The sequence below is a fragment of the Eleutherodactylus coqui genome, chromosome 8 (assembly GCF_035609145.1).
Source record: "Eleutherodactylus coqui strain aEleCoq1 chromosome 8, aEleCoq1.hap1, whole genome shotgun sequence".
NCBI classification, from domain to species: domain Eukaryota; kingdom Metazoa; phylum Chordata; class Amphibia; order Anura; family Eleutherodactylidae; genus Eleutherodactylus; species Eleutherodactylus coqui.
In genome coordinates this window covers 21,780,675-21,808,454 of record NC_089844.1, presented here as the reverse complement: position 1 = coordinate 21,808,454, position 27,780 = coordinate 21,780,675, and the positions used below count along the sequence as shown (strand labels likewise).

At 45.0% G+C, this 27,780-nt stretch overlaps 2 protein-coding genes across 2 annotated transcripts in view; one reads left to right on the top strand and one right to left on the bottom strand.

Annotated features, from left to right (window-relative positions):
• Nucleotides 1–21,947, bottom strand: part of LOC136576194 (protein mono-ADP-ribosyltransferase PARP14-like) — a 44,391-nt gene extending 22,444 nt beyond the window's left edge. Inside the window, exons 1-13 of the mRNA XM_066575279.1 lie at nucleotides 21,701–21,947; nucleotides 20,049–20,143; nucleotides 19,791–19,821; nucleotides 19,213–19,407; nucleotides 18,643–18,879; nucleotides 13,716–15,979; nucleotides 12,334–12,570; nucleotides 12,009–12,230; nucleotides 5,305–5,380; nucleotides 3,709–3,858; nucleotides 1,836–1,898; nucleotides 1,059–1,238; nucleotides 468–674 (exon numbers count right to left, since the gene is read on the bottom strand). Of these exons, the coding sequence (XP_066431376.1) occupies nucleotides 468–674; nucleotides 1,059–1,238; nucleotides 1,836–1,898; nucleotides 3,709–3,858; nucleotides 5,305–5,380; nucleotides 12,009–12,230; nucleotides 12,334–12,570; nucleotides 13,716–15,979; nucleotides 18,643–18,879; nucleotides 19,213–19,407; nucleotides 19,791–19,821; nucleotides 20,049–20,143; nucleotides 21,701–21,890 (4,147 nt within the window). The 5' untranslated portion in view covers nucleotides 21,891–21,947. The remainder of the gene's footprint in view (nucleotides 1–467; nucleotides 675–1,058; nucleotides 1,239–1,835; nucleotides 1,899–3,708; nucleotides 3,859–5,304; nucleotides 5,381–12,008; nucleotides 12,231–12,333; nucleotides 12,571–13,715; nucleotides 15,980–18,642; nucleotides 18,880–19,212; nucleotides 19,408–19,790; nucleotides 19,822–20,048; nucleotides 20,144–21,700) is intronic.
• The window catches only part of LOC136576196 (protein mono-ADP-ribosyltransferase PARP14-like), a 913,674-nt gene that overhangs the window by 840,300 nt on the left and 45,594 nt on the right, over nucleotides 1–27,780 (top strand). The gene's annotated exons all lie outside the window — the stretch shown is intronic.

Sequence of the window (27,780 nt, the reverse complement as noted above, 5' to 3'; positions counted from 1 at the left end):
TTAAATGGACAGGCAGTCGCACGTGGACGGTGCCGCTCCATTCGTTTTTAATGGGGCTGACAGAGATAGTGGAGTACAAGAGCTCAACTATTTCCATCAGCCCCGTTGAAATGAATGGAGCGGCGCTGTGCTGTTAACTGTTACTCCATACGATCTGATGTCACTGAAGTTGCAGCAGCAACCCAGCAGGGATGAGAATAGAAGGACATGGGCTTCCCGTTCTTGGGATCAGTGGGAGTATCAACTGTGAGACCCCCACTGATTAGACTTTTATCACCTATTCTATGTGAATAGTGGTTTGTTTATAAAGTAAGTGCCCCCTATATATTATAAAAATAATCCCCCTCTCCATGACCCACCACATCTCTACAGCCCCATGAGGATCCAATCATGATGTATAGGCCAACTTCTTTTCTTGGTCCCCATCCACCAAATATATAGTACATACAATCACATGTGAGCCTCACCTGTTAATTTGCTAAAAAAGGATTTGGGCCCAGACAGCGCCGTCCCCTCCTTCTTCTTCATGCTCAGGTAGAAGTCGTTCAGCATTTGCTGCTGGAATATGATCACTTGCACTGTCTGAATGGACTTCACTGACCCGGAGTTGATGAAATCCGTCACACCATCGAGAATAGCATCAGCCACCACTGCAGCTGCTAATCCACCGGCCCCTGGAGCGACAGAAGCAAAACCACTGATGTGAGTGTGCGGCCGTAGTCATACGCAGGGTTAATGTGAGCCGCGTGTAATGTCATCTCTGTAGGCATCGCTCTTCTGGGGTCTGGTGTGGAGTCTGGCCCAGGGGTGAACAGTGGACTTGGCCAAGGCTATAGGGTGGAGAGCATGTGCATACATAACCCAATGAGAAATACCTCCTATCTATGTATGAAGTAAGCCATATAGAGATACTCTACCTCCCCATAGACATCTATGGCTCCATAAGGTGGAAGTAACCAGTCCTGTGTATGAGACGGATCCCCTACACCTCCCTGTTCTCTACAGGAGGAGCTGGAGCTATACTGACCCAGTGGGCCTGCACCAAGGACATGTCATACCTGTCCCCAGAGCCGGGAAGGCGACACAAGCCGCCTGGTAATTCTCGCTTTCCTGCAGACAGTCCAGGACAATCTTCTTGACGTCTGCTGGTTGTTTTGGCCCCGACACATGGAGGATCCAGCTGCTCCCGACAATGTTCCCTGAGTCTGTGATGACTAAACCCTTGTGGGGCTGAGAACCTGAGGAAAGCGGACAAGAAAATAGATATACATAAATCACCATGCCCTGTAATCCATCTGTGGGGGTCATTCACAAATGCACTGAATGTCTCTGCAGATTTCTCCAGGCTTCTATAAGTAGTAATGTTTGTGGTACATCCGCCCTATATGAAGTGTGACGTGCGCATATAACATTAGATCTGTATATTAGATCAGCTTCTCTCTTCATCAAAGTCCGGAGACTGCAGAAGAGCCTGGAGATACTGATTGCTGAGTCTGAGTGGGGTTAGCGCCTAGTAAGGCTGGGTACATGTACAGCCCATTCCTTCCCACCAGGAAAATGGCACTTCTCAATCCAAAATGTGGCAGCGTGCGTTAGATGACAAACAATGCAAAGCACCCAGCATAGAAAGCCTTGAAAACAGTAGTGTAGACAATTGTATCTCTAGGGCGTCTTCAATATGTTATGAGCCCACCATGTCAGTCCCTGCTGGACAGGCAGGGACTAACATGTTTTTGTATTGTACGTCTGTGGGTCAGTAAATAGGTAACTTCTAAATCAGAGATTGTATGAAAACCTGGAGAAGAAGAGACAATAGTAAATCTGTAGAATTGTACCTAATGCTCTGACAGCTAATTGAACAGTCGGTCCAGCAGCGTCCAGAATGGCTTTCGAGACACCTGAAAATAATAAGATAGTACAATTTTATACAGAACCAAGTCATAGCGTATTGACCAGGATCTACCCTAAGTGTGTAATTTCTGTGACTGCACCTCTTAACACATTCCAAGAAGGAAGCAGAGGGTTTAAGGAGCTTACAGCAGCAGAGGTTGTGTCCAGTGTGGAGCTTACAGAAGCAGAGAACGTTATTTGTCTAGTATGGAGCTTACAGCAGCAGAGAGCCTTATGTTCCTAGTGTGGAGCTTACAGCAGCAGAGATCCTTATGTGTCCAGTGTGGAGCTTACATTAGCAGAGAGCCTTATGTGTCCAGTGTGGAGCTTACAGCAGCAGAGAGCCTTATGTGTCCAGTGTGGAGCTTACAGCAGCAGAGATCCTTATGTGTCCAATGTGGAACTTATAGCAGTACAGTGCTTTGCATGCTTAGCATAGAGCTTATAGCAGCTGAGGGCTTGATGTCATTAGCATGACGTTTGTAGCAGTAGAGGGTTTGTGTGCCCAGAAATACTTAAAGCGAATGTAAAAGGAGGCGGCCTGAGTGCCCTCCAGCAACAGTTGCCAGGAAAAACTAGGTAGCAGGTTGGATCTAAAGCCCCTTTTAATGACACAATTATTGTGTAAACACTTATTCGATTGAGCAGTTTGTACGATAACTGTGCAGTGTGAATGAATGCAGTGAAAGATCGGTCAGAGATAAATCGCTCATCCGATCTTTCATGCAGACCTAAAAATCATCATTGATCTGCCGCCGCATCGTTCTGTGTAAACAGGCCGTCATTGATCTATAAGCGACGCCTCTGTGAATGGAGGCGAGTGATGGGATGGTTGTTGGGAGCTGAAGTGCCCAACAGTCGTCCCGTGTAAAAGGGGCTTAAATATACTACTGCCACTTATTCTCCTTGCCCGATGACAATAAACACGGACACTTGACTGACCTGAGTGTTCGTTTATGAACTGACTTGTCAACAGTTATCTAAAGTGTACAGATGGCGAAATGCAGCCATATACAATAGATCAAAGTTGCTCGGACTCAACAGACCTGCTAACTATTCCAGGATGCCGAATGACAATAGAAAGAAGAATCGGATATGTGGATTAGCTCAATATGCTCAATCACTTGTTGGCACAAGATAAGTCACTGCCATAAGTGTCTTCAGATTATTCCCCCTCCTCCCCTTATTGAAGGAAGCATGCATGTTCAGCTGAGCCGATTGCATGTGTCAAGTGGAAGGTGTCATGGCAGACAGCTGTTATCGGCTTCAACGCTTGCGATAGACACTGGAGACTTGTTGGGATCTGCTGACCATCTAATGCAATGATGGGCCATAGACACCAGATGGCCAGAAATGATCTGAATCCTTCAACAAATATATCATGCCTATGACCAGCAACGCCGGACTGTCCCAGCCCGTTCCCCCAACTCCATCATAATCACGCCCATTTGTGTGGTTGGACAGCGCACACCATTTCTATGGCAGGAGCAGGAATTAGGAAGAGGGGGACAAAAGGATGTAAATCCAGCTAGTCCAGTCTCTGTTGATGGTTCACTAGTCATCATAGACATGAGATTGTTGGCACATCCCACCATCAGAAGTCTAATGTCTATGGGCAGCTTTACCTACGTGCTTGGAAGCATGGACCCAGGTATTGGTTAGAGATCAGGGAGGTAAGAAGAGACCTCAGTAGTCAGTGATCGGCATATCGTCTGGTGGTGGGAGTTCTACCCCGTTGCTGATGGTCCGGCAACCAGCCTCTGTTCTACCTCTTGGGAGCAGATATTGGGATCCTGATATTTTGGAAGCATTTTTCACCTGATTGAAGAGTAAAGTTGTCATTGGAGGAGTTGACGATGACTTCAGCCCCTTCCTTGGTTATATCTCCTGTTTTAACTTGGAAGGTCAGAGAACCGATCCTCATTTCGTGGACTCCCAAATATGGATTTGTGACTGTTCCACAGAAAACTGCAAGACAGAATGGGGTCAAGGAATACATGTTCCTCCAGTGTGCTCTGGGATGTCAATAGAGATATGCAGAGTAAGGCCTCGGTCAGACGACCGTTTTTTGCTACGATTTGCGGATCGCATGACGGATGCGCATCCGCGAATTGCGTGACCGGGCCGACGATTCGCCGAAAAATCTGCAGCTAGCAGCGTTTTCGGCGAAACGGGCCCGATCAAAGGAGCGCTGTCCAACCCATTGAAATTCAATGGAGTCGGCAATACAGCTGGCTCCGTTGAAAGCAATGGGCTGCCGGCGAGCGCGGCATGAATTTTCGGGAAGGGCTTAAAAATATAAGCCCTTCCCTGAAAACCATCCAAAAATGTGTAAAAATAAAAAAAATATATATACTCACCTTGTCCCTGCAGCCGGAGTTCAGCCGCGGCCGACCGGCAGTTCTCCTGAACTGCTCTGTGTAATATTCAGCAGGCGGGGATTTAAAATCCCCGCCTGCTGAATGGGCTGCCTCTGATTGGTCACAGCCCTCACCAATCAGAGGCAGCTCTCACTCACCCATTCATAAATTCATGAATGGGTGAGTGAGTGCTGCCTCTGATTGGCTTAGCGCAGGGACCAATCAGGGGCAGCTCTCAGCTGTCATTCAATAGTCCTTGCGCTTATATTTTTAAGCCCTTCCCGAAAATTCATCCTGCGCTCGCCGGCAGCCCATTGCTTTCAATGGAGCCGGCTGTATTGCCGGCTCCATTGAATTCAATGAGCGAACATCATTCTTCTCTGCCACAGCTGTAACAGAGGAGAGTGATCTTTATAGTATATGTTCTCAATGGGATCGGCGCTGCTGCCGCCGGCCCCATTGAGTGCATATATAGAACACAAGGAATCGCAGAACGCAGATAGGCGCGATCTGCGATTCCTCGTGTCCTATAATTTATCAGACATCCGCATAAAAAGCGGCCGATCCCATTGCGAAGCAATGGTTCTATATATGCGCAGATCGCATGCGCATCCGCAAATCGCGGCAAAAAATGGTCGAGAGGAACTCGAGCAATATCCTGATCCTTCTCAAAGCCCCTCCTCTACATGTACTCTTATTTTTATATACCACTCTTGTGTCTCTGAGCCGCCCAGCTACAGGGAGGATGACAGCATAGCCATGATCATCCACTAGGTGGGGCTGAATGGGTGACAGTCACTGAGTACAGAGGACCAAGGAGATCAGTCGTTGTCACCCAACACATTGCAAAATTGTTGTTCTGCAACGGCCCCAGCAAATTCTGGTTTTGACTGGAGTTTCCCTTTAAGATGTAAGATTTGTTATTTGCAGCATGAAGGCCAAACAATAAGTAGATGGTGGTGGAAGATTCTCAGTAACAACATACATGTCCTTGTGAGAAGAGAAACAGGAAATGCCTAGCAGGCAGCCGATAATATTCCCATCTGGACATTACCTGAGCCCGACCTGTGGTTCTGCTTTTTGCCTTTTGAGCCGCCATCGGTGTAATTCGCCAGATGATTGTTAAATGCCTAAAACATGAAACAAGTATAAAAGTTCAAAAAAACTTTACAAGAAATTTTAAAGAAGCACTCTGTTCTTAGTTCCCCCATTTGTAACCCCCATTAAGTGATATGTAGTGCGTGGAACTCTCTTAGGGCGAAGTCAGACGAGCATTTTTTTGCGCGCACCTGCGTACGCAAAAAAAAGTGCATCTGATAGAACCATTGGTCCCCTACGAAGTGTTCACATATCCGTTTTTTACAGGCGCAAAATCTTTAGATAGGACATGCGTGCACCGGCAAGGTCCATGCTGCGAGTATTGAATCACCACGGGGAGTCCCCTCATCACTGAACACCGTGACAGCACTGTCGCAGTGTTCAGTGATGATGGCACACCCCAGAGGGACGAAAGAATTCCCTGCCACAACTGTCACAGTTGTAGTAGAGGATTGTGATGTTCTCCCATTGCTTTCGATGAATGGCTGAGCACTCAAGAGGAGTGGATTTTTAAATCCCCGGTCAGAAGAAAGTGCTTTAGATCAATGCCGGCGTGCAAGCCTGGACAGCACTGCTAGGTGAGTAATGTTTTTTTATTTCTTTTTTTCTACACCTAGGGATGATTTTCAGGGAAAGGCTTATATTTCAAGCCCTTCCCCGAAAATCACTGCGGGGGTTGCCTGCATCCCATTGTTGTCAATGGGGCCGGCAGCAGCAGCGCTGGCCCCATTAAAAGTAATGGGCACAGAGCTACGGTCGCCCGCATTTTGATAATGCGCGGCATGCTTTTTTTTTGCGCATATAGGTACGCAATAAAAACCGCTCGTCTGACCGAGCCCTTATGTAGCGCTTTACGGAATAGGCATTAGCTCGATCTCGGCCATCGGTAGATCACATGACCCCATACTGACAACTTGAATCCCAAAGCTTCTGCTGCGTGGACTAAAGTCAGTCTTTCTCTGGGGGCCTTGATGTGAGTTTCATAGACTTGCATAGAGACACTAACTTCCAGTGGGATTTGGGTGGTTAGTTATGGGGGCCAGTGATCTACCGCAGCCGGGTCGGAGCTGATGCCTCTTCAATTTATAAAAAAAGTTAAATTTGTGCACATAGGGGGCGGTATTAGAGTAGCTATCGTCTTGTCTATAGTGGCACAGTATTACTAAAGGTCTATTTCTTTAACCCCTTAGTGACCAAGCCTGTTTGCGCCTTAATGACCAGGCCAAATTTTGCAAATCTGACATGTGTCACTTTAACATGGAAAAACACCAGAAAGGTTTTGCATATCCAAGCGATTCTGACATTGTTTTTTCGCCACATGTTGTGCTTCATTTAGGCGGAAAAAATAGACCGATAGAAATTGTGTTTATTTATTAAAAGCGCCAAAATTGGGAAAATTTTGAAAAAATCGTCATTTTTTCACATTTCCAACTGCAATATCTTAAATATGTGCAAACATAATATAGAAATTTTTGCTAAGATTTATATTTCCACCCGTTTACTTTATTTTGGGCGCACATTGGAAAAACTTTCGTTTTTTTTTAACTATTTAGGAGACGTACAAATTTAACATTACTTTTTAGCATTTTGAGGAACACTTTGTTTTCCTATACCAAGCCGAGATTGGAAAGGCTCATGAGTGTCAGAATAATAGATACCCCCCCAAATGACCTCATTTTAAAAACTACACCCCTTAATGTATTCACTGAGGGGTGTCATGAGTATTTTGACCCCACAGTTTTTTTTCAGGAATTAATTCAATTTAGAGGAGAAAAAGTAAAATTTCATATTTTTGCAAATCTGTCATTTTAAAGACATATTTTTTTCCTATAGTTTACATGAAAATCAGGATTTACACCCCAAAATGGATACCCCTATTTCTCCCGTGTTCAGAAATATACCCATTGTGGCCCTATTGTTATATCTGAGTCCACAACGGGGCCCAAAATGAAAGGAGTAGTCAGTGTCTTTCAAAACAGAAATTTTGCTTGAAGTCCTTTTAGGCCCCATAGCACACATGTAGAGTTCTTGAGCGCCCAAAACCATAGAAAACCCCCACAAATGACCCCATTTTGAAAACTAGACCCCTTAAGGAATTTATCTAGGGGTGTACTGCATATTTTGACCCCACAGTTTTTGAATGAATTCAAACCAAGCAAAAGGAAAAAATTGTGATTTTCGTTTTTTCGGCAATTCTGTCATTTTAAAAACAGCTTTTTTTGTACAGCACACATATGAAGGAAGACTTACACCCAAAAATGGATACCCCTGTTTGTCCCGTGTTCAGAGACATACCCATTGTGGCCCTAATCTTATGTCTGGATACACAACGGAGCCCAAAATGAAAGGAGCGACCGGTGGCTTTCGGAACACAAATTTTGCTTGAAGTCCTTTTAGGCCCCATTGCCCACTTGTAGAGTTCTTGAGCGCCCAAAACCATAGAGAACCCCCCACAAATGACCCCATTTTGAAAACTAGACTCCTTAACGAATTTATCTAGGGGTGTATTGCGCATTTTGACCCCACAGTTTTTGAATAAATTCAAGCAAAGCAAAAGGAAAAAATTTGGATTTTTGTTTTTTTGGCAATTTTGTCATTTTAAAAACAGCTTTTTTTGTACAGCACACATATGAAGGAAGACTTACACCCCAAAATGGATACCCCTGTTTGTGCTGTTTTCAGAAATATACCCATTGTGGCCCTAATCTTATGTCCGCATGCACAACGGGGCCCAAAATAAAAGGAGTAATCGGTGGCTTTCAGAACATAGATTTTGCTTGAAGTCCTTTTAGGCCCCATTGCCCACTTGTAGAGTTCTTGAGCGCCCAAAACCATATAGAACCCCCACAAATGACCCCATTTTGAAAACTAGACCCCTTAACGAATTTATCTAGGGATGTACTGCTTATTTTGACCCCACAGTTTTTGAATAAATTCAAGCAAAGCAAAAGGAAAAAAATAGGATTTTCATTTTTTGGGCTATTGTGTCAATTTAAAAACAGTTTTTTTTGTACAGCACACATATAAATGAAGGCTTTCACCCCAAAATGGATACCCCTGTTTGTCCCGTGTTCAGAAACATACCCATTGTGGCCCTAATAGACTTACAGGACCCATGGCTAGGCCTACAATGAAAGGAATACTCGTTGGATTTCAGGGTACCACTGAATAAATTTCAGGCCCCATTGCCCACTTATCGAGCCATTGAGCGGCCAAAACTATAAAGAACCCCCTCAAATGACCCCATTTTGAAAACTAGACCCCTTAACGAATTCATCTAGGGGTGTACTGCGTATTTTGACCCCACAGTATTTGAATGAATCTAAGCAAAGCAGAAGGAAAAAGTTACGATTTTCAATTTTTTTGGCAATTTTTTCAATTTAAAAACAGTTTTTTTGTACAGTGCACATAGGAATGAAGACGTTCACCCCAAAATGGATACCCCCGTTTGTCCCGAGTTCAGAAACATACCCATTGTGGCCCTAATCTACTTACAGGACGCATGGCAAGGCCTATAAAGGACGGAACACCTGTTGGATTTTAGGGCACAACTGAATAAATTCCAGGCCCCATTGCTTATTTGTACAGAATAAAGATTGACTCCCTAAAAATTCCCCCCCTCCCCCTCCACGCCCTTTTTGGCATTCGCAAATCTTAGATAAAAGTAAAAATGTGAACTGTGTAGTATTTCCGAAGACAGGGGTAATTACGGAGGCTGGTTGGAATGGGCCCATGGGGCAATAAAACCGGGTATCCCCCCCCCCCCTCTCATGCTTTTTGGGGGTATTTCATGACCTCAGTGGCGGGTATGGGGTGTAAAAAGTGGCGTTCCGTGAGTCTCCGTAAGCTTGATGAGGTGCGGCGGTCTCACACAGAAGGCGCTCAACAAGGTGCTCCTGGAACTGCAGGAAAGCGAGCGTTCCCGGGGCTTCTTGTAAAATACGTATCACAGGTAGCGGTCTGAATAACGCCGGGCTCACGCGGGTGCAGGCGGAATCCGCTTGCGGAGGCCCACAGCGGATCCCATCTGTGAGCCCGGCTGTGACCCTGCGTACGGCTGCGTAATGTACTGCGCATAACTGCCTACTCACACAGGCGGTCATGCACAGTACACCTTTGTTTGTATTTCCCGCACCATCGCTTAGCGATGACGCGGGCACCCGCAGCCCGTATACAAGGTAGTTGCGTATGGACTGCGGGTATATCCGCGACCATGGAGCACAATGGGGTCTATGTTGCCGATTCCGCAGTAAAATAGAACCTGCTGCGTTCTCTTTTCTGCGAGTGGATTACGCAATTCTGACCCGCTAATGTGAGCGGAATTGTGTAATCCAATGCGATTGATCTGCGTATTACCACGGATCAGAAGCATGCAGAATCCGTAATTCCTATCCGGTCATGTGAGACCGGCCTATGGTAGATCGCTACCTTTTTATCACGTGACCGGGGAACGCTCAACGAGGCCACCCGTCACTGCTCCAGGCTCTCTGTGACCGTTGGTCGCTGGGAGCAAGGAGATTTTAAGTTTCCTGGGCTCCCTGACTCCTGCGCATGTGTCCGGCTTTTTGCCGGCAATCGCATGTGCAGAATCCTGGAAAGTCCACGGAAGAAGATCGCGTCGGGATTCAAATACGCAGGCCTCCGGTAAAAAGATTCATCTCCTCTCACCGATCGCATCAGTGAGGGGAGATGAAACTTCAAATTTTTTTTTTTACTTTTACGTGATCGCCATTATTGGATAATGGCGAACACGTGACCAGGAACCGCTCACCGCGGACCCCCATTAAATCTCCATGCTCTTGGCTACGTTTTGTAGCCAGGAGCAGGGAGAATTTAAATTATCCTGGCAATCCACAGCTTTTGCGCATGCGCCCGCCATTTTGGCGACGGGCGCGTGTGCAGAAGCTGTGGTAAGGTCCGCGGATAAATCTGGGGGTCTTAGGTACGTACTTTCATCCTCCCTCACGGATATGATCCATGAGGGGAGATGAAACGTACGCTTTTTAAACTTTTAAAAACTTTTTTTTACTTTTTTTTTTTTTACTTTTTTACACTTTTTTTTCACTTTACATGATCACTGTCATCCATTGGATGACAGTGATCATGTCCCCGGTATAATCTCTCTGCTCCTAGCTACACATGGCAGCCAGAAGCAGAGGGATTTTAAATTCCCCGGGGCTCGAGCCCGTCTGTGCACGCGCCCGATGTCAATCATCGGGCGCGCATGCGCAGACGGGGATTCGGGTCCCGGGACATCGGGACACCGCTGAGGACTGGGGGTGAGTATTTTCACCTCCCCTCATGGATCCGATCCATGAGGGGAGGTGAAACTGACTTTTTTAAAACTTTTTTTTAACTTTTTCGCGATCGCCGCTAACCATTGGATAACGGCGATCGCGGTACCGGGGACCGCTCACCGCAGTCCCCGCTGACATCTCCTGCCTCCCGGCTACCTACAGGAGCCGGGAGCCAGGAGATTTTAAATCTCCCGCGCCGCCGGGCCTTCTGCGCATGCGGCTGACGTAATGCCGCCTGGCGCGCATGCGCAGAAGACCGGCTTCGGGCCCCGGAGCGGCAGGAGAGCGGGGAGCAGCGTGCAGGACCTGGGTGAGTAATTTCAGCTGCTCCGATGGATCCGATCCATCAGAGCAGCTGAATCTTTAACTTTTATGTACTTTTATTTACTTTTTTTGCGATCGGCGCTATCCATTGCATAGCGCCGATCGCAATGCCGGGGGGGGCTCCGAACAGCCCGGGATGACAGCTCCATGCTGTCAGCTACCTGCGGACACCGACAGCATGGAGCTGTCACGTCCACAGCCCGAGGGGCACTATTCTCTGCAGGAAGCATGTTTTTACGTCCTCAGAGAATAGAGCCCACTTCGGGAGGACGTAAAAACACTATGGGCTGGTCGTTAAGGGGTTAAAGGGGTTTTCGAGCTTAGAAAATGCACAGACAAGTACCAACATGCATCTGAATGCTCACCAGATGATACAACCCCCGTTTTATTACTGATTGACTGCATTGTCTGCTGCCCAGCATGTGCAACACGATTCCTGCCGGGACAGGAAGGTAAGGAGCGAGTGGGGAGTGAGCTGGGGAAGGAGGGGGGATGTGTCATGTGATGTGTGAGGTCCTATACTACTGGGAGGAGGGTGATAATCGTTCAGAGTACGGGACCTCACCTAAGCCGGGGTTCACACCAGCGCTAGGTTGTTCCATTCTAGGAGCTGAACAACAGAAAGACCAGAAGTGCTGGATCTGCTATATGTTGGACCCAGACGGCACTGAACGGACCTTAGTGACTATAAAGACGTCTCTTCAGCTTCCAGGGTGCAGGCAGGAAGTTCCTGGATGAAATAGTGCAGCACATTCCATTATTTCATCCAGGACTTCATGCCAGATCTGCGTCGGGGGCTCCGAATACCAAGATTGTGGTCATATACCTGCATGTGAGAGCGGATTGCAGACATCTTGGCTGCAGACACTACATTAGTGACTATCCTACTGCATATAAACCATTTGCACAAGTTTTTAAAGTTCGGAGACCCCCCTTAATATCATTTGCATCATGTCGGTTCAGTAGCCAGTATGGCGTTACTACAAACACGGTATTACACAGTCTGTCTGTACATCAGAGCCCGCCATGTAATTATTACCTGGATTGTGTGTTTGTCACTCGGGTGAAGAACAATTTCAACTTCCTGAAGATCTTGGGGTTTGTTTTCTGCGCTGAACTGAATAATGGCGTCAAACATGGCCGCCGCTACAAGTGCTTTGGGAAAACCCAGTTTGCCGGTTCCGAAGGCCGGGATAGACAGTGACGTCATTTGTTGCTGGTCCGTCCACATCAGGCACTGCTGGATAGTTTCCTGCAACATCTGGTATCAAGAAAAAGGTGTTCGATAAAGAGATTCAAATCCTCGGACAGATAATATTAACCCTTTACTGCTTATATCAGTGTCAGAAGAAAAACAGAATTACCGTCTCTGACGCCCCTTGTCCGTGGTCCCAGTGTGGAGTCACGACGTGAAGAACATTCTGGCAGCTCAGATTGCAGCTGTTAGTTGGGATGACTGTACCGGCCGACACCCGAGCCGCCATACTGTTTTGGGTCAGGAGCTGCTGTAGGCCAACGCCAGCACGCTTGTAAATGGCGTAGGAGATACTACCATTGGTGAGATCCAGATCGCGGCCCACACTGTTCACTATCACATCTGTCTGCAACGTAGAGACACAAATCAGAGAATGGGAGCAATTATCATAGACGGATCTAAAAAAGAAACAGAGAGTTGTCACAGCTTTGCCGCTAGCGAATGGCGACATGACTGGAGAACGCCAAATGTGACGTTTTTGTGCACCGCTTCTGTCTTCCAGGTCCCTTAATTTGGATTCACAAAGAATTTTGAACGCACCTCTTCTGCCACACATGACACCAATGTCGATACATATCACCGTAACGTGTCCGCTATATATAAGATGGTACGACTGATGCCACCAGTGGGTTATGTGGACGTACATTCCTATCAATGGTTCAAAATTGCTGCAGACCCCAATCTGTGCCATTCAGGCCACAACCGCCAACTACAAGCTGGCCTGTGAGGCCGAGCAGCGGACTCTGTATCAGGAGGCGAAACAGGAGCAGGTTCTCTATGTATTACTATGGAGATAGACACCCATTTATTCTGAGTGTCTTATTATACACGGTGCAGTCAAACAGACCCATCACAGCACATGATCTACTATCTCCCCTTTTTGTGGATATCCTGTGATTCCTAGATATCAGCCCTGGCGTATTCCGAACTTCTGATAGTGGAATCCCCAAATGCACATGTCCGCTCCATTCATTTCAATGAGTTCAAGTGCTCCACTATCATTGACAGTCCCATTGAAGGGAAGGGAGTAGCACCACTAGAACTGGAATTTTGGGATCGCAGCAGTTGGACCCCCACCAATCAATAAGTCATCTCCTATTCTGTGGATCGGGTTTAACTTGCTGTAATGGGACAACCCCTTTAATTAGCCATGGAATGTACAGAGTAGTTACCATTTAGGTGTTTGTGTAATGGGTTGAGGCTCCTGGATTACAGGAGTCAATAGAGATTGTGTCCCTCTGGGGGACAGATCGGCCCGGCTGCTTTACAGTCAGGAGTTATACAACAGTTCTACTGGCTTTATAAGAAGTGAGGTGACCTGAAGATCCCAGATCCCAATATTAAATCTGTACCAGAGCCCCCCTACCATGTGCCATTTATAATATTAATATCTTATGTGGCAGGGAGGACTTTTGGACCATTCAGTCTTCCGGGCCCAGGTGTGAATGCGACCTCTGCATCCCCTGTAGCTAGACCCCTACTTATACATACTGTGGCATCTTCTATGTTCTTCTGAACGAGCCGGATGATCATCCCCTCTTTGGTCCGCACCTCCTTATCTTCCCTTCTCACTGTAATGTGTGGCTTCTCACTTCTTGCGTACCTGATGGGGGTCTGAGGTCTGCTCATTACAGGGGCTTCACTGCTCTTTTTGTCTCCAAATCTAGTTCTTAGCAGCTCAGAAAAAATATTAACAGTCTGGATGTTCGAATCAACAAGATGTATCCGCTGTATGCTGCTGACGCTCCCCTCCTTCTTTACATAATCTTCAATGGCGTCCAGGATGTTCTTGACACATTTATTTAGAGGGAAGTTAAAAATTCCAGAGCTGACGGCAGGAATGGCGATGGAGCTGTGGCCATTGTTTGCGGCCAGTTGCAAACTAGTGGTAATTGCTCTTTGCAGAAGTTGCTCACATCTCACCTGGGACTCAGAATGCCATATGGGCCCAACTGCATGTATGACCTGTTTGCATGGCAGGTTTCCAGCATCGGTAATGACTGAATCCCCGGCGGACAATCTTCCCTCTTTCTTGATGATGCAATTACAATCTTGTTGGAGCTTGGGTCCTGCTGCTGTCAGCAAGGCCAGGGCTAGACCCCCGCAGTGCTCGAGATTTTCATTAGCGGCATTGACAATGACGTCCACGTTGTGCCGACGGAGGTCATCTTGATACACTGCGAGAGTCACCCTATTTTGTAGCTTCACTTCATACTGGGCTGTATCTGGTGGTTTGTGATCCCCTCCTGTCTCTAAGAGGATCACACAATTGAATTTCGTCTTTGCTGTAGTGGCATGAATTTCTTCATGGTTCTTGCAGAATTTCTTAGCTCCTGGTTTATCAATGCGCAAGGAGTCCCAATGTAAAGAGGACAGAAGCTTGCGGACCTGAGCAGCGGCAACCTCAGCCTGGATCCTTGGGGCGAACAAGGACAAACTGTTCTCCTTCTTCACAACTTTTACGCTCATCTTAATCTTCTGCCACGTCTGCTGCTGATATTCTTCAATAAACTGCAGCATGATGTTAGACCTGAAGGGAACCATTACTTCTATCACCGAGTTAGCCTTTACAAAGTCTCTTATTTGTTGGCAAGCAAGTTGTACATTGGAGGACAAACCTGCGACCACTAGATCGCTCTCTGCTCCGGGGGGGAATTCTTGGATGATGACTGTGCAGGTCTCAGAATTGAGTGATTCAAGTAGATATGATTGGAGACTTTTCCACTCCGGACTTCTCAGGATATTCTTGTCCTCAACTGGAATTATCTGAAAAATTATTTCTCGATTAATCTGCTCTTCTGCATCCATCAAGTCTTTTTTTGTGTAACCAGTCAGCTTGATCACGTTTTCTTCCATCTCCATTAGTGCATTGATGTTGTGCCGTGCAAAGAGGAGACAAGAGACCTCGTCATTGTCAGCGAACACCAAGAACTGAAGAATGTGCGGGTTTAGCTGGAGGGATTTGGATTTCAGACCCAGTTTAACACTAAGTATTTCATACTTGGCTTGGAGAATTTCATCCCTCAGTCCAGTGAGCTTGACATGGTGTGTGGACGGGTCGTATTCCATCCTCAGCTCCGGGGCATCTGCTAGTATCTTCTTCTCGAGACCACCACTACATATAACATGGTAGAGCACTGCAGACATCGGTTCTGTCGCAGTGGTCAACTGACTTCTCTGCTCGGCTTTCCTGGTGATTTCCTCCACCAGTTTCCTGAACATGTTCTCGATCTTATTAACATCCTTCATTGTCCCCGCCAGGAAGACCTTCTCAGTATCAGCACTGGGTTTGATCAGTACTCCATCATAGGCAGCAGTGGTGATCTGATCCTTGATGTCCTCCCACGCTGAAGGAGTCATTTTACAGTCTATGACTTTGTATCTTGAAATAATAAGTGAGAACTCGTTGGAGACCTTCTCAGTCCATGTACGGGCCACCTTCGCCATTGTTCTTGGCTTGGTAGATAGGGTCTCAGATATCTTCAGCTCTATCACAGGATTCTGGCAGTCAGGACTCGGCCATATAATCATACAGTATTTGTCCGCCATCTTGCCATCTATGCTGAGCTTCATGTCCTCATCATTCAGAATGTGTTCCAATATATATGGGCTGATATTAAACTTCAAAGGGGGCGGTGTTATTACGTGAGGTTCATTCATCCCATAGAGATGGATATTTAGGGATGGGTAGTAAGGATATACACTTATGGGAGTCTTATCAAAAGCATGCTGCTTCTTCAATATCATATTCACAGCTGGAAAGGACAGAGAAAAAGATCAACATCATCATCATAGCATCAAATTAGTCAGTCAAAAATCTCCACCTGGAATCATACATATAGCGATGTACATACCAGTTCTTCAGTCACCTTTGTAAAAGATTCTATTCAATCATTTCTTAATTATATCTATTTCTAGGGGTATAACCAACATGGCCGACATTAGGTTTCCTACACAGGCCGTTTCTTCCTTCCCTTGACTAAATTACTAGGTCCCTACATTCTTGCTTATCCCAGATTTCAGGCAATGTTCTACAGATTTCTTAAATTGTGACCTAAGCATTTCCACGCACCCTAGAGATGAACCTGCCATATGGAAATGAGGTAGATTTCAGGCCATGATGTTGTAGCCCTCATCTCAGACACTTGGCCCCTAGGGGTATGGCGGAGGCCAAGTGATGGGTTCCTAGCCGCTCAGTAAAGCCGACTGTTTCTCAGACAAGATATTGTGTCAAATCCTGATTAAAGCATTTGACACAATATCCCCATCTGATGACAAAAACCCCATCTGATGCCTCACACATGTCTGATCGCTGCTTGGGTTCCTAACTAATAACAGGTTGGGCACACCGCACTATTGTCATCATTACGTCTTCATGGACCAGTAAGGAGATCTGTTGTATTAAATGATATCATCATCCATAACCAGATCAACTACTGTTCCATCATCCAGAATTACTGATGTGTTGTCAGGTCTACTTATCTCTTCCAGACCTTCATATACACGCACGCTGGGCTTGGTTTAGCATGCATGTGTTCTCAATGGGGAGGGAGGAGTAATCCGCTGCTGGACACCTCTAAACTCTGTCCTCTCCAGATGCCTGCATCTGCGGCAGCTTATCTCCCCGAGAACAAAGGGTTTGGGTATGTTGAAATCCAACTGCCCAATCCTTTTCTCCTTAACGTCTGCTGTTGGGGCAGAGTTGAGAAGCATCTATAGACATTAGATAATTGGCCAATCCTGCAAAAATCAGCAGGTTTGATTCACCACCCTAGGTAGATTTCAGAATAATTTGGGGGCTTGATAACCATTTAAGGATATTCCGGTCGCAGCATGCATCACATTCCCAAAAGAAGGAAAGGGGGAAAATTTACAAGGAGCTGGTCTAACTGTAATAACGGGCGGGCGTCTTATCTAGACAAGACAAGGGCTGCCGTTTATGATACGCAACTAGACCTCCCTATAACCTCTGACATTGCATGTGGAGTCATGGTCCACCATTGAAGCCTCCATATTGCAATGGGTTCACCAGAATTGCTCTAGAGCAGTTGTTCCCAAACTGTGTTCCGCGGAGCCCTGAGCGGCAGTCAGGGGCCCCGACTTAGGGTCCATGGTGGCGAACCTTAGGCAAGCATGCTGGAGGGAGAATGCATGCCGATGGCTGCTCACCACTCTAGTGAATACCAGCGAGGCTGCAGCAGCTCCCCAGTGGTAATCACAAAGTGCCGCTGATCCCCATGCGCATTCTGACCTCAGTGTGCAGCCGGGATCCTCCTCCCCTGAGTCCTCTCCTCCTTAGAGCACATGGGAAGAAACGTTTCAACTCACACAATGTCATCAGTGTGCAAAGGGGATCAGCGCCGAGGAGAAGAAGAGCGGTGCTGACTACAAGGAGGAGGTAAGTATATGGGTTGGGGGGGGGCTATTATTACTAAGGCTAGTGTGGGGGGTTAATATTACTGAGGGGGTTAATATTATTACTGTGGCTACTGAGGGGGGTAATATTATTACTGTGGCTACTGAGCGTGTTAATATTATTACTGTGGGGTTAATACTACTGGGGCCAATATTGTTATTAATACTACTGGGGCCAATATTGCTACAGAGAGGGTTAATACTACTCAGGCCGCAATAGCGGTCACCTATTACTACTGGGGCCGCAATAAGGGTCACCTATTACTACTGGGGCTGCAATAGAGGTCACCTATCACTACTGGGGCCACAATAGGGGTCACCTATCACTACCAGGGCGGCAATAGGGGTCACCTATCACTACTGGGGCCGCAATAAGGGTCACCTATTACTACTGGGGCTGCAATAGAGGTCACCTATCACTACTGGGGCCACAATAGGGGTCACCTATCCCTACCAGGGCGGCAATAGGGGTCACCTATCACTACTGGGGCCGCAATAGGGGTCACCTATCACTACCGGGGCCGCAATAGGGGTTGCTATTACTACACAGGGACAATATAAAGGTAACTATTACTACACAGGGCGGATTTGCTGTGGAATTCACAGTAGCTATAGCAGCAAAGTGGATGAGATTTTGAAAATCATTCACATGCTGTTGAAAAATTCTGCACAAAACCCGTGCGGATATTGATGTGTTCGGGATTTAATTCCGCAGCATGTTAATTTTAAATATAATAGACATTAATAGCTCATCCAGCGCTCCAGCATTCCTCTTTGGTTTTTTTTTTAAAGCGGCCCAGTCCTTTTTATAAAGATGGAGGTGAAAATAATATGTCAAAATAAGCCACGCCCCTGATCACACCTTGGGGCTCCACAAGAAACCTTTGCTTCAAAAAGGGCTCTATAGCTGAAAAACTTTGGGAACCACTGCTCTAGAGTATTTTTGGAGGACCTTCTACCCCTGCCGCCCCCTATCTAACATGCCCAACCCTGCCAGGTGTACCTTCTGTGTCACAGAATTGAAGCAGCGCTGCCCCCTCCTCGGGTAACATCACAGCTTCTTGCACTTTTCCTCCTCCATGTCTAGCGCTCTCAAAGTAACATGTGAGGGAAAGGTCGGAGACGTTGGGGGGGACATTCTCCACCCTGATACTTGTGGCCTTCTCCAGTGAAGTCGCCTTTAGTTGAAACTGTTTCACACGGAGACTGCTGGAGAAGCTCTGGATGAAGTGGTGAATATCTGCAAAAACAGAGATGTTCTCATATCAGGAGATTCCTGTGATAAGACTTTCAGGTAGGACACACATTTATGGTTTGTCCTCTGACTACGAGCGGAGCTCACTCTGCAGCAATGAGGATGGCCGTGGATTTCCATAAGTGCTTCCTAATTTTTTACTCCCTGAGTAACTGCGAGAAATATTTCTCTACATTAGGTGACAGAAATGTTTAATTGTATCACATCTGTATAAGAAGCGACACAACATGGAGATGGCAGCACAATGAAAAGTAGTGCAGGGGCCATGATGTCATGTTACGTGCACTGTATATACAGTATGGGGGTGACCCGACTCACCTATATCACAGGTGAAGGTGATGACAGCATAGTTGAGCTCAGGAATTGTTTCCATATAGAAATCGGTGTCCCTGTCCTTCTTGCTAATATTCTCCACAAGGATGTTCAGCAAGTCTAATGGGCATGAGTCCTGGACGTTTTCTATCAGGACCAAGGATGAGGTGGAGTCCAGGGTCCCAGAATCTTCACAAGTTGCTGCGGACAAGTCAGCATTGATTAACTGTGCAGACATCAGGGAGCGGCTGCCTTTGTATGGTATTCTAGTGGAAAGGAGCTGCGTACACTTGTCAAGGACTCAAATTCATACATGTAGAGTGGATAATTGGTAGTGATCAAGGCCATGCAGTAGGGGTAGGCAGTTATTGAGTGCCTGCTAGGTGCACAGGCACTAAATTACAGCTTTATGTCCAGATCTTCTCTCTTTCATAGGTCAGGCGTCCCTGCCGTACCCATGGCTGTTCCCCGACACAGTGATACTATGTTATTATAATATACTATTATGACCATTTCCCATCAGCTCATTGTCTCTACACATGTACAGATATTACCAGGTACAAACATCATCTCTCGTGTCCTACCTCTTTCCATACTGGCATTGGGTTGTGGTTCCTAAAAATAATACAAAAAATAAGTTACTTAACCTGGATCCCAGTATACGTCTTTATAGCCAGTGACTGAAAACCCTTATAGTCAGTGACCAATTACTTCAGTGTATGTCCTTGTAGTCAGTGACTAATGATCCTGGTGTACAACTTTATACTCAGTGACTGATGATCCCGATGCATGTTTATACACATGCTGATTGGTCAAGGTCCCTTGATGTTGTATGCACTTACATCTAGCGTAGATTGGGGCAGTGTGAGCCTCAAATTCAGCGTTCTTTCTCCCATTAGCAGCTCATGGTCGTTTTTCTGCAGCACCTGGTCCCGGACTGTAGAGGAACAGAGAATGGAATATTTGCAGACTACATGAATGAGGTGATCCCTACCAACAGTCCCATGTACCGGGCCTAAGAAGAAGTGACGCTTATACAGCTCAACACTCAAACCGCCTTCCTGCAGATTAGAAAATTGCGCTAGATTTGTGTATTGCGAGATGCACAAATCTCGCATAAATATGAACCCCATTCTTTTGAACAGGTTCATACACATGAGTGATGTTTTCCTGCATGGAACCGCAATGCTAAGCGAGAAACAAATCACGGCATGTTCTATCTAGCTGCGAGATCTCGCATCACAGCCCTATTGTTTTCAATGGGGCTGGTGGCAGGGGCGCCGACCCCATTGAAAACAATGGAAGAACTCAGCAATCCTCTGCCAGCCGCGGCGGAGATTTCCTTCATCCCCGAAGTGATGTGAGGCTGTTTTCACATGAAAGCGCCTCGCATCAACGGGGCTTTCATATGTTGGCAAGTGTGATATCGAGCCGTGAATCATGGCCCAATATCGCACTCGCCCATGTGAAGTCAGCCTAAACGTGGTGTTTCTAGGCGGTTCTGTGAACATCTCCATTTCAGAACAGCATGCGAATTAAATGACTCTAGGTGTGATCTGTAGAGGTAAGTGTGCTTTTACATGGGTCAATCTGCTGGGCACAGATGCCTGACAGGTCGTCCCAGAAATCATTTCTGTCGCTGACTGAATAGAGGTGGAGCACGCGAATCTGAAGAATAATCACTCTGTGTAAAAGCACCTTGGTTGGGCGATATACAGATGTGGTAACGAAAGAAATCTAATGTGTTCATAGTGGATATTGCTGTGGAATTTCTGCAAATTTCAAAGTTTGCATGGCCCAGTGAAAACCCATAGTAAATCCACATTATACCGTAATAGTCATGTTTTCGATATGTGTATCTCGCACTGGACCCTCAAAGCCGTAGGGGACCCTCATGTGTGAATGAGGTTTAGTAAAATCCCCGAGCCAGCATTATACTATAAATTCTTCACAGACACCGGTGGAGCGCCAAATTATTAATTCTATCCGGAATCATGAAAATAAAACAAAAGTCGCACTTTGATTTAACTCCAAAGTTTATCCGGATGTGCCCCTCTGCCCCCAGTACTTACCCCCCACTTCTCTGACGTTTATCAGGATGTGCCCCTCTGCCTCCAGTACTTACCCCCCACTTCTCTGAAGTTTATCAGGATGTGCCCCTCTGCCCCCAGTACTTACCCCCCACTTCTCTGAAGTTTATCAGGATGTGCCCCTCTGCCTCCAGTACTTACCCCCCACTTCTCTGAAGTTTATCAGGATGTGCCCCTCTGCCCCCAGTACTTACCCCCCACTTCTCTGAAGTTTATCAGGATGTGCCCCTCTGCCTCCAGTACTTACCCCCCACTTCTCTGAAGTTTATCAGGATGTGCCCCTCTGCCTCCAGTACTTACCCCCCACTTCTCTGAAGTTTATCAGGATGTGCCCCTCTGCCCCCAGTACTTACCCCCCACTTCTCTGAAGTTTATCAGGATGTACCCCCTCCCTCAGTACTTACCCCCCTCTTCTCTGAAGTATATCAGGATGTGCCCCCGGCTGCAGTCCAGGTCCCTGATCTCACATTCTCCTCCATTAGACTTCTTCTTACTCTGGAAATGCAGCAGAAGTTTTATCTTTAACTTTTTGAGGCTGTCGGAGTCCTCGTCCCACTTGAGGGCCACAGGGTACTGGTAGTTGCCGTCCCCCATGGTGGGGTGTTCAGAGGCACATAGGGCTCAGTCAGGGCTCGTCTCCTATGAGGCTGTTTTGGTGACTTACAGGGTGTAACACAAACAGGCTGTAAGTTTCACTTTCGTTTATTGCTGTCACTTCACTCTCCTCCCTTTCTTGGAAATTCCCAGCTGTTGGGCAGCACAAGGGAGAGCTGACAGGGAAAGGCGAGATTATTAACCCCAACACCCCCAAGCTGATCCCTACAGTTTTGACAGGACTTTAAAAAAAAAAAGTTACAGTCCCACTAAGCAAGCAACAAGCTTGCCAGTGATGCAGGTCCATGCAGATTCTTAACCCCTTAACGACTAGGGTGTTTCAGTCCTAAAGGAGCAGACACTTTTTAGGGATTTCCCCTATGTGGCTGTTTTACTGCCCCATTTTTTTTTTCAACTACCAAAATTATTTTTGTTGTGCATTTTGTTTCGTGAGACATAGGGCTATTTTTTAATATCTTTTTTTACTGAATACTTTTTCCCTTTTTATAGTTTATTATTGGTAAAAAGCTAAAGAAAAAAAGATTTGTTTTAAATATATAATTCTTTATTAAAAAAAAAAGTATATTTAAGCTACATTAAGGTTTTTCAGACATTTTGATATATAATTTGTATAGTCTTGGATTACAGGGCGGATATAGCGACAGTTTAGGTTGGCGTCGGTGGTCGGTCATTTTCTTTTACAGATAGAATAGATAGAATAGAATAGATAGATAGAATAGAATAGATAGATAGAATAGATAGATAGAATAGAATAGATAGATAGATAGAATAGATAGATAGATAGATAGATAGATAGAATAGATAGATAGAATAGATAGAATAGAATAGATAGATAGATAGAATAGAATAGATAGATAGATAGATAGAATAGATAGAATAGAATAGAATAGATAGATAGAATAGAATAGATAGATAGAATAGATAGATAGATAGATAGATAGAATAGAATAGATAGATAGAATAGAATAGATAGATAGATAGATAGATAGATAGATAGATAGAATAGAATAGATAGATAGAATAGAATAGATAGAATAGATAGATAGAATAGATAGATAGAATAGAATAGATAGATAGAATAGAATAGATAGATAGATAGAATAGAATAGATAGATAGATAGATAGAATAGATAGAATAGAATAGATAGATAGATAGAATAGAATAGATAGATAGATAGAATAGAATAGATAGAATAGAATAGATAGATAGAATAGATAGATAGAATAGATTGATAGAATAAATAGATAGATAGATACACTGGCGTAACTATAGAGGGTGCAGGGGATGCGGTCGCACCTGGGCCCAGGAGCCTTAGGGGGCCCTAAGGCACCTCTTCTCCATATAGAGAGCCCAGTACTATGAATAAAGCATTATAGTTGGGGGCCCTGTTACAGGTCTTTCATTTGGGCCCAGGAGCTTCAAGTTACACCTCTGGATAGATAGATAGATAGATAGATAGATAGATAGATAGATAGATAGATAGATAGATAGATAGATAGATATAAGATAGATAGATAGATATGAGGTCTATATATATATATATATATATATATATATATATATATATATATATATATATATATATTTATTTAAAATTGTATTCTGTAATTCTTTTAACTTACTTTTGTAACTAAGTTTTTTTAACTTCTATGTCTCCCATGATGTCATATAAGACCTCTCAAGGGGCATTCACTATGTAATGTTTTGCTATTTCCCACTTTTTTTCCTGTAGCTGGGGCATCCATTGTAGCAGCATCTAAAAGAGCCCCAGTTACAGGGAAAACATCAGTAGTCAGTGTCAGAGCTGGTCTGGGTCTGATAAGACCCTGCAGCTCTGACATGGCAGGTGGCACCCGCCATTCACTTGATCGCCGGGTTGAATAGCGGAAGCAGAAAGTGTGCTTTCCCTATTAACTACATAACACTAACGCTTCTGTCCTCTCCTCCAGGTCTTCGGCTGTTACTGACTATCACTTGCAGGAGATTTAATCCCTGGCAGTATTTTTACTATTGCTTGGGATTAAAGTCCAGGACCAAGCGCCATAAATATATGGCACTTGTTCCTTATCGGGTTAATGAATTAAAGGGGCATTCCTATCAGGAATCCTATTGCAATTTCAAAAGAATGCAGACACCCATAAGATGTTTATTTCCAAAGAGCTCCACTTTCCAAATATTGATTGCTGTGACCTCTAGTTGTTTACTGCTCGTTGCCAGAAAAACAGACCGCCTCTTCTATGGAAACAGCAGAGCACAACGGTAATTGGTGGCGGGTCTAAAGCTAATGTGCGTGAGTTTCTGAGATCGCAGCCAGAAGTTTTAAATGAAAGAAGTGCCCAAGTGCCGAACTTCTCTGCTATATCCTTCCATAGAAGCGGTGTTCTGTTTTATAGAATCCTAGAATGGCAGAGTTGCAAGGGACCTCCAGGGTCATCGGGTCCGACCCCCTGCTCAGTGCAGGATCGCTAAATCATCCCAGATATTTGTTCAGCCTTTGTTTGAACACTTCCATTGAAGGAGAACTCACCACCTCCTGTGGCAACCTGTTCCACTCATTGATCACCCTCACTGTCTAATATCTAATTTGTGTCTTCTCCTTTCAGTTTCATCCCATTGCTTCTAGTCTTTCCTTGTGCAGATAAGAATAGGGCTCTTCCCTCTGCACTGTGACAGCCCTTCAGATATTTGTAGACAGCTATTAAAAGTCTCCTCTCAGCCTTCTCTTCTGCAAGCTAAACATTCCCAGATCCTTTAACCATTCTTCATAGGACATGATTTGCAGACCGCTCACCATCCTAGTAACTCTTCTCTGAACTTGTTCCAGTTTGTCTATGTCTTTTTTAAAGTGGGGTGCCCAGAAATGGACACAGTATTCCAGGTGAGGTCTGACTAAGGAAGAGTAGAGGGGGATAATGACCTCACGTGATCTAGACTCTATGCTTATCTTAATACATCCCAGAATTATGTTTGCCTTTTTGGCTGCTGCATCACATTGTTGACTCATGTTCAGTCTATACTCTATTATTATACCCACGTTTTTTTCACATGTGCTGATGCTTAGCCCAATTCCTCCCATTCTGTATGTGCTTTCTTCATTTTTCTTGCCCAGGTGTAGGACTTTGCATTTCTCCTTGTTAAATACCATTCTGTTAGTCATTGCCCACTGTGCAAACTTTTATAGATCTTTTTGAATACTCTCTCTCTATCTGTTAGCTATCCCTCCTAGCGTTGTGTCGTCGGCAAATTTGATCAGTTTCTCATCAATTCTCTCCTCCAGATGATTTATAAAAATGTTGACCACCACTGGGCCCAGGACGGAGCCTTTTTGTACCCCACTTGATACATTCTTCCACTTGGATGTGCAGCCATTTATGACCACTCTTTGAGTACAATCACCTTTTGAAGGCCCCCAGGGCTGCCATTACAGATTGCCTATGAAGCCATACCCGTGGCGTGACTTATTAGACTGCCGAACACATTGTGGTATAATGTAATACTATGATATTACATCATACTGCAGGAATGATCAAATGATCTCTGGTTTATGTTCCCTATGGGGACTAAAAGAAAAATAAAAAAATGTAAAAATGAGTAAAAAAAAAGCTTTATTAATTACTAAAAAATTTTAAGGTAATAATAGTTGAATCCCCCTCCCCATTTCCATATTTACAATTTAAAAAATAACGAAACCTCAAAACATATTTGGTATCGCTATGTCCATAAAATTCTAATCTACCAAAGTAATGCATTATTTATCCCGCTTGTTACACATTGTCACAAAAAAGAAAAACACAATGTCAGAATGGTGCTTTTTTTTGGTTATCCCAATGGAAACTACAGCGTATCCCACAAAAAAGACTTCACACAAATATTTCGATTGAAAATTTAAAAAGTTATGGCAGTCAGAAAATAATTTTATTTTTTTACAAAAATAGTTTATTATTAGCAATAGTACAGCAAAAAAATCCTATATAAATGTTGTATTATCCTTCTGACCCACAGAATAAAATTATCGGGTCATTTTTTTCTGCAATGTATATGCCTTAGAAACAAGCCCCCCCCCCCTCCCCCCACACACACCAAGATGGCGAAACTGTTTTTTTTTCAATTTCACTCCACTTAGAATTTTTTTTGTACATTACATGGTACCATTGAAAAATAGAACTTGTCCTGCAAAGAACAACACGCCCTCAGACAGCTACATTGATAGATATATAAAAGAGTTATGCTTTTTTGAAAGTGGGGAGGAAAAATCTCACACACATATCACACGGTGCAATGTGAGGCTTCCCCACTGAAAACAATGGAAGAACTCAACGATCCTCCACCACAGCTTTCAGCTATGGCATAGGATTGTTATTTCCCCGAAGAGACAGGAGTCGATTTTGAGATAAAAACGCCTCGCAATCTGTGGGGATATCACACGTTGGCAAACGCGAATCAGACCATGTTTCATGGCCCGATATTGCAGTTGCCCGTGTGAAGTTAGCCTAAAGGGTAAAAGTGCGCTTTTTTTATAGGCTTACTTTCCAATTTTCAGGTTAACAGCATTAAATTTTTTCATATCACTTAAAGAAGCATGGCAGAGAAAACTGTGGAATTCTCCAGCGCTGATCTGCGAGGCGTCATGAAGTTGTGCAGAATAAAACATCCAAAGAATTTCATGAATGCATGATGGAAGCATTGGGTGACCGGCGCCCGTCATATGCTACTGGAAAGAAATGCTGTGCCAACTTTCAGTGGGGTGATTTTTCCACCCAAGATGCAGAAAGATCTGGGAGGCCCATCACAGTGTCAACACCTGAAACTGTTCAATGTCTTCATGACGTGGTTTTGGAAGATAGGCGAATGTCACTGAAAACAATAGCTGACCCACTGCAGATATCCGAGGTGCTAAGATATTGGAATGCTTACCAGAACACACGACTGAGCACTCACCTCCAAGATGATTTTGAGAGGAATCCAGTGCTAAGCTTTTGAAAGGCCTGGAGACTGTTGATGAAACTTGGTTAGAGCACTACAATCCCAAAAACATACAGTCCTCATGATGGTAGCACTCTGGTTCTCTACAGCCAAAGAAGTCCAAGACACAGAGCAGGCAAGGTCATGGCCTCCATTTTTTTGGGAAAGCACAGGGATTTTATTATCAGACTGACTTCAAAAGGGCCGAACCATCAATGCAGAATACTATTGTCCACACTTAAAGGCCACACTTTAAAAAAAAAAAAAGTTGAAACCTGCAAAAAGGTATGTCGGCTTTGAAGGCAATTAATCTTTTGAAGGATTTGGGATTGCACAGATCATCCAACCTACTCATCAGGTCTTGCTTCATCAGGCTGTTACCTGATTCCAGCTTATTCCCTTCTTAGTTGGTCTGAGAACTTTTCAGCCCCCTCCCCATAGCTGTAGGTTGTGAATAGCTGTGTCATTTGCCTAAAACCATGTGTGCTCCCTGTACATCTTCCTGTAGATATGGTTCAATCTCCGCTCTTTGTACATGTTCGATGAATTTGTTACCACCTTGCTGATAACAAAGTTTAACCAGTAAGGTGCGTTCAGGTAGTGTGAGTCATTGCACAGCAGTCGTACTATACTCAAGTAACACTGACAGTATCCTTTCACCAGATGCATTATAAACTGAACGATCTTTACATTCGGAACAAGTACTCCGTAACGGTTTGGTCTACTTTTTTGGGCGATCATACTTTTCAGACATCGGAGAACAGATTCCGCAAGGTGGTGAACATCCTCCATACTGAACTCGGCCCATGCCCGCTGCCACAGCTCCCTCGCTTAGTACACATTTCGCGGATAAGTGGGAGCAGATCTCGCAGCCCTTTCCGGTATATCCCAAACATGTTCAATGGG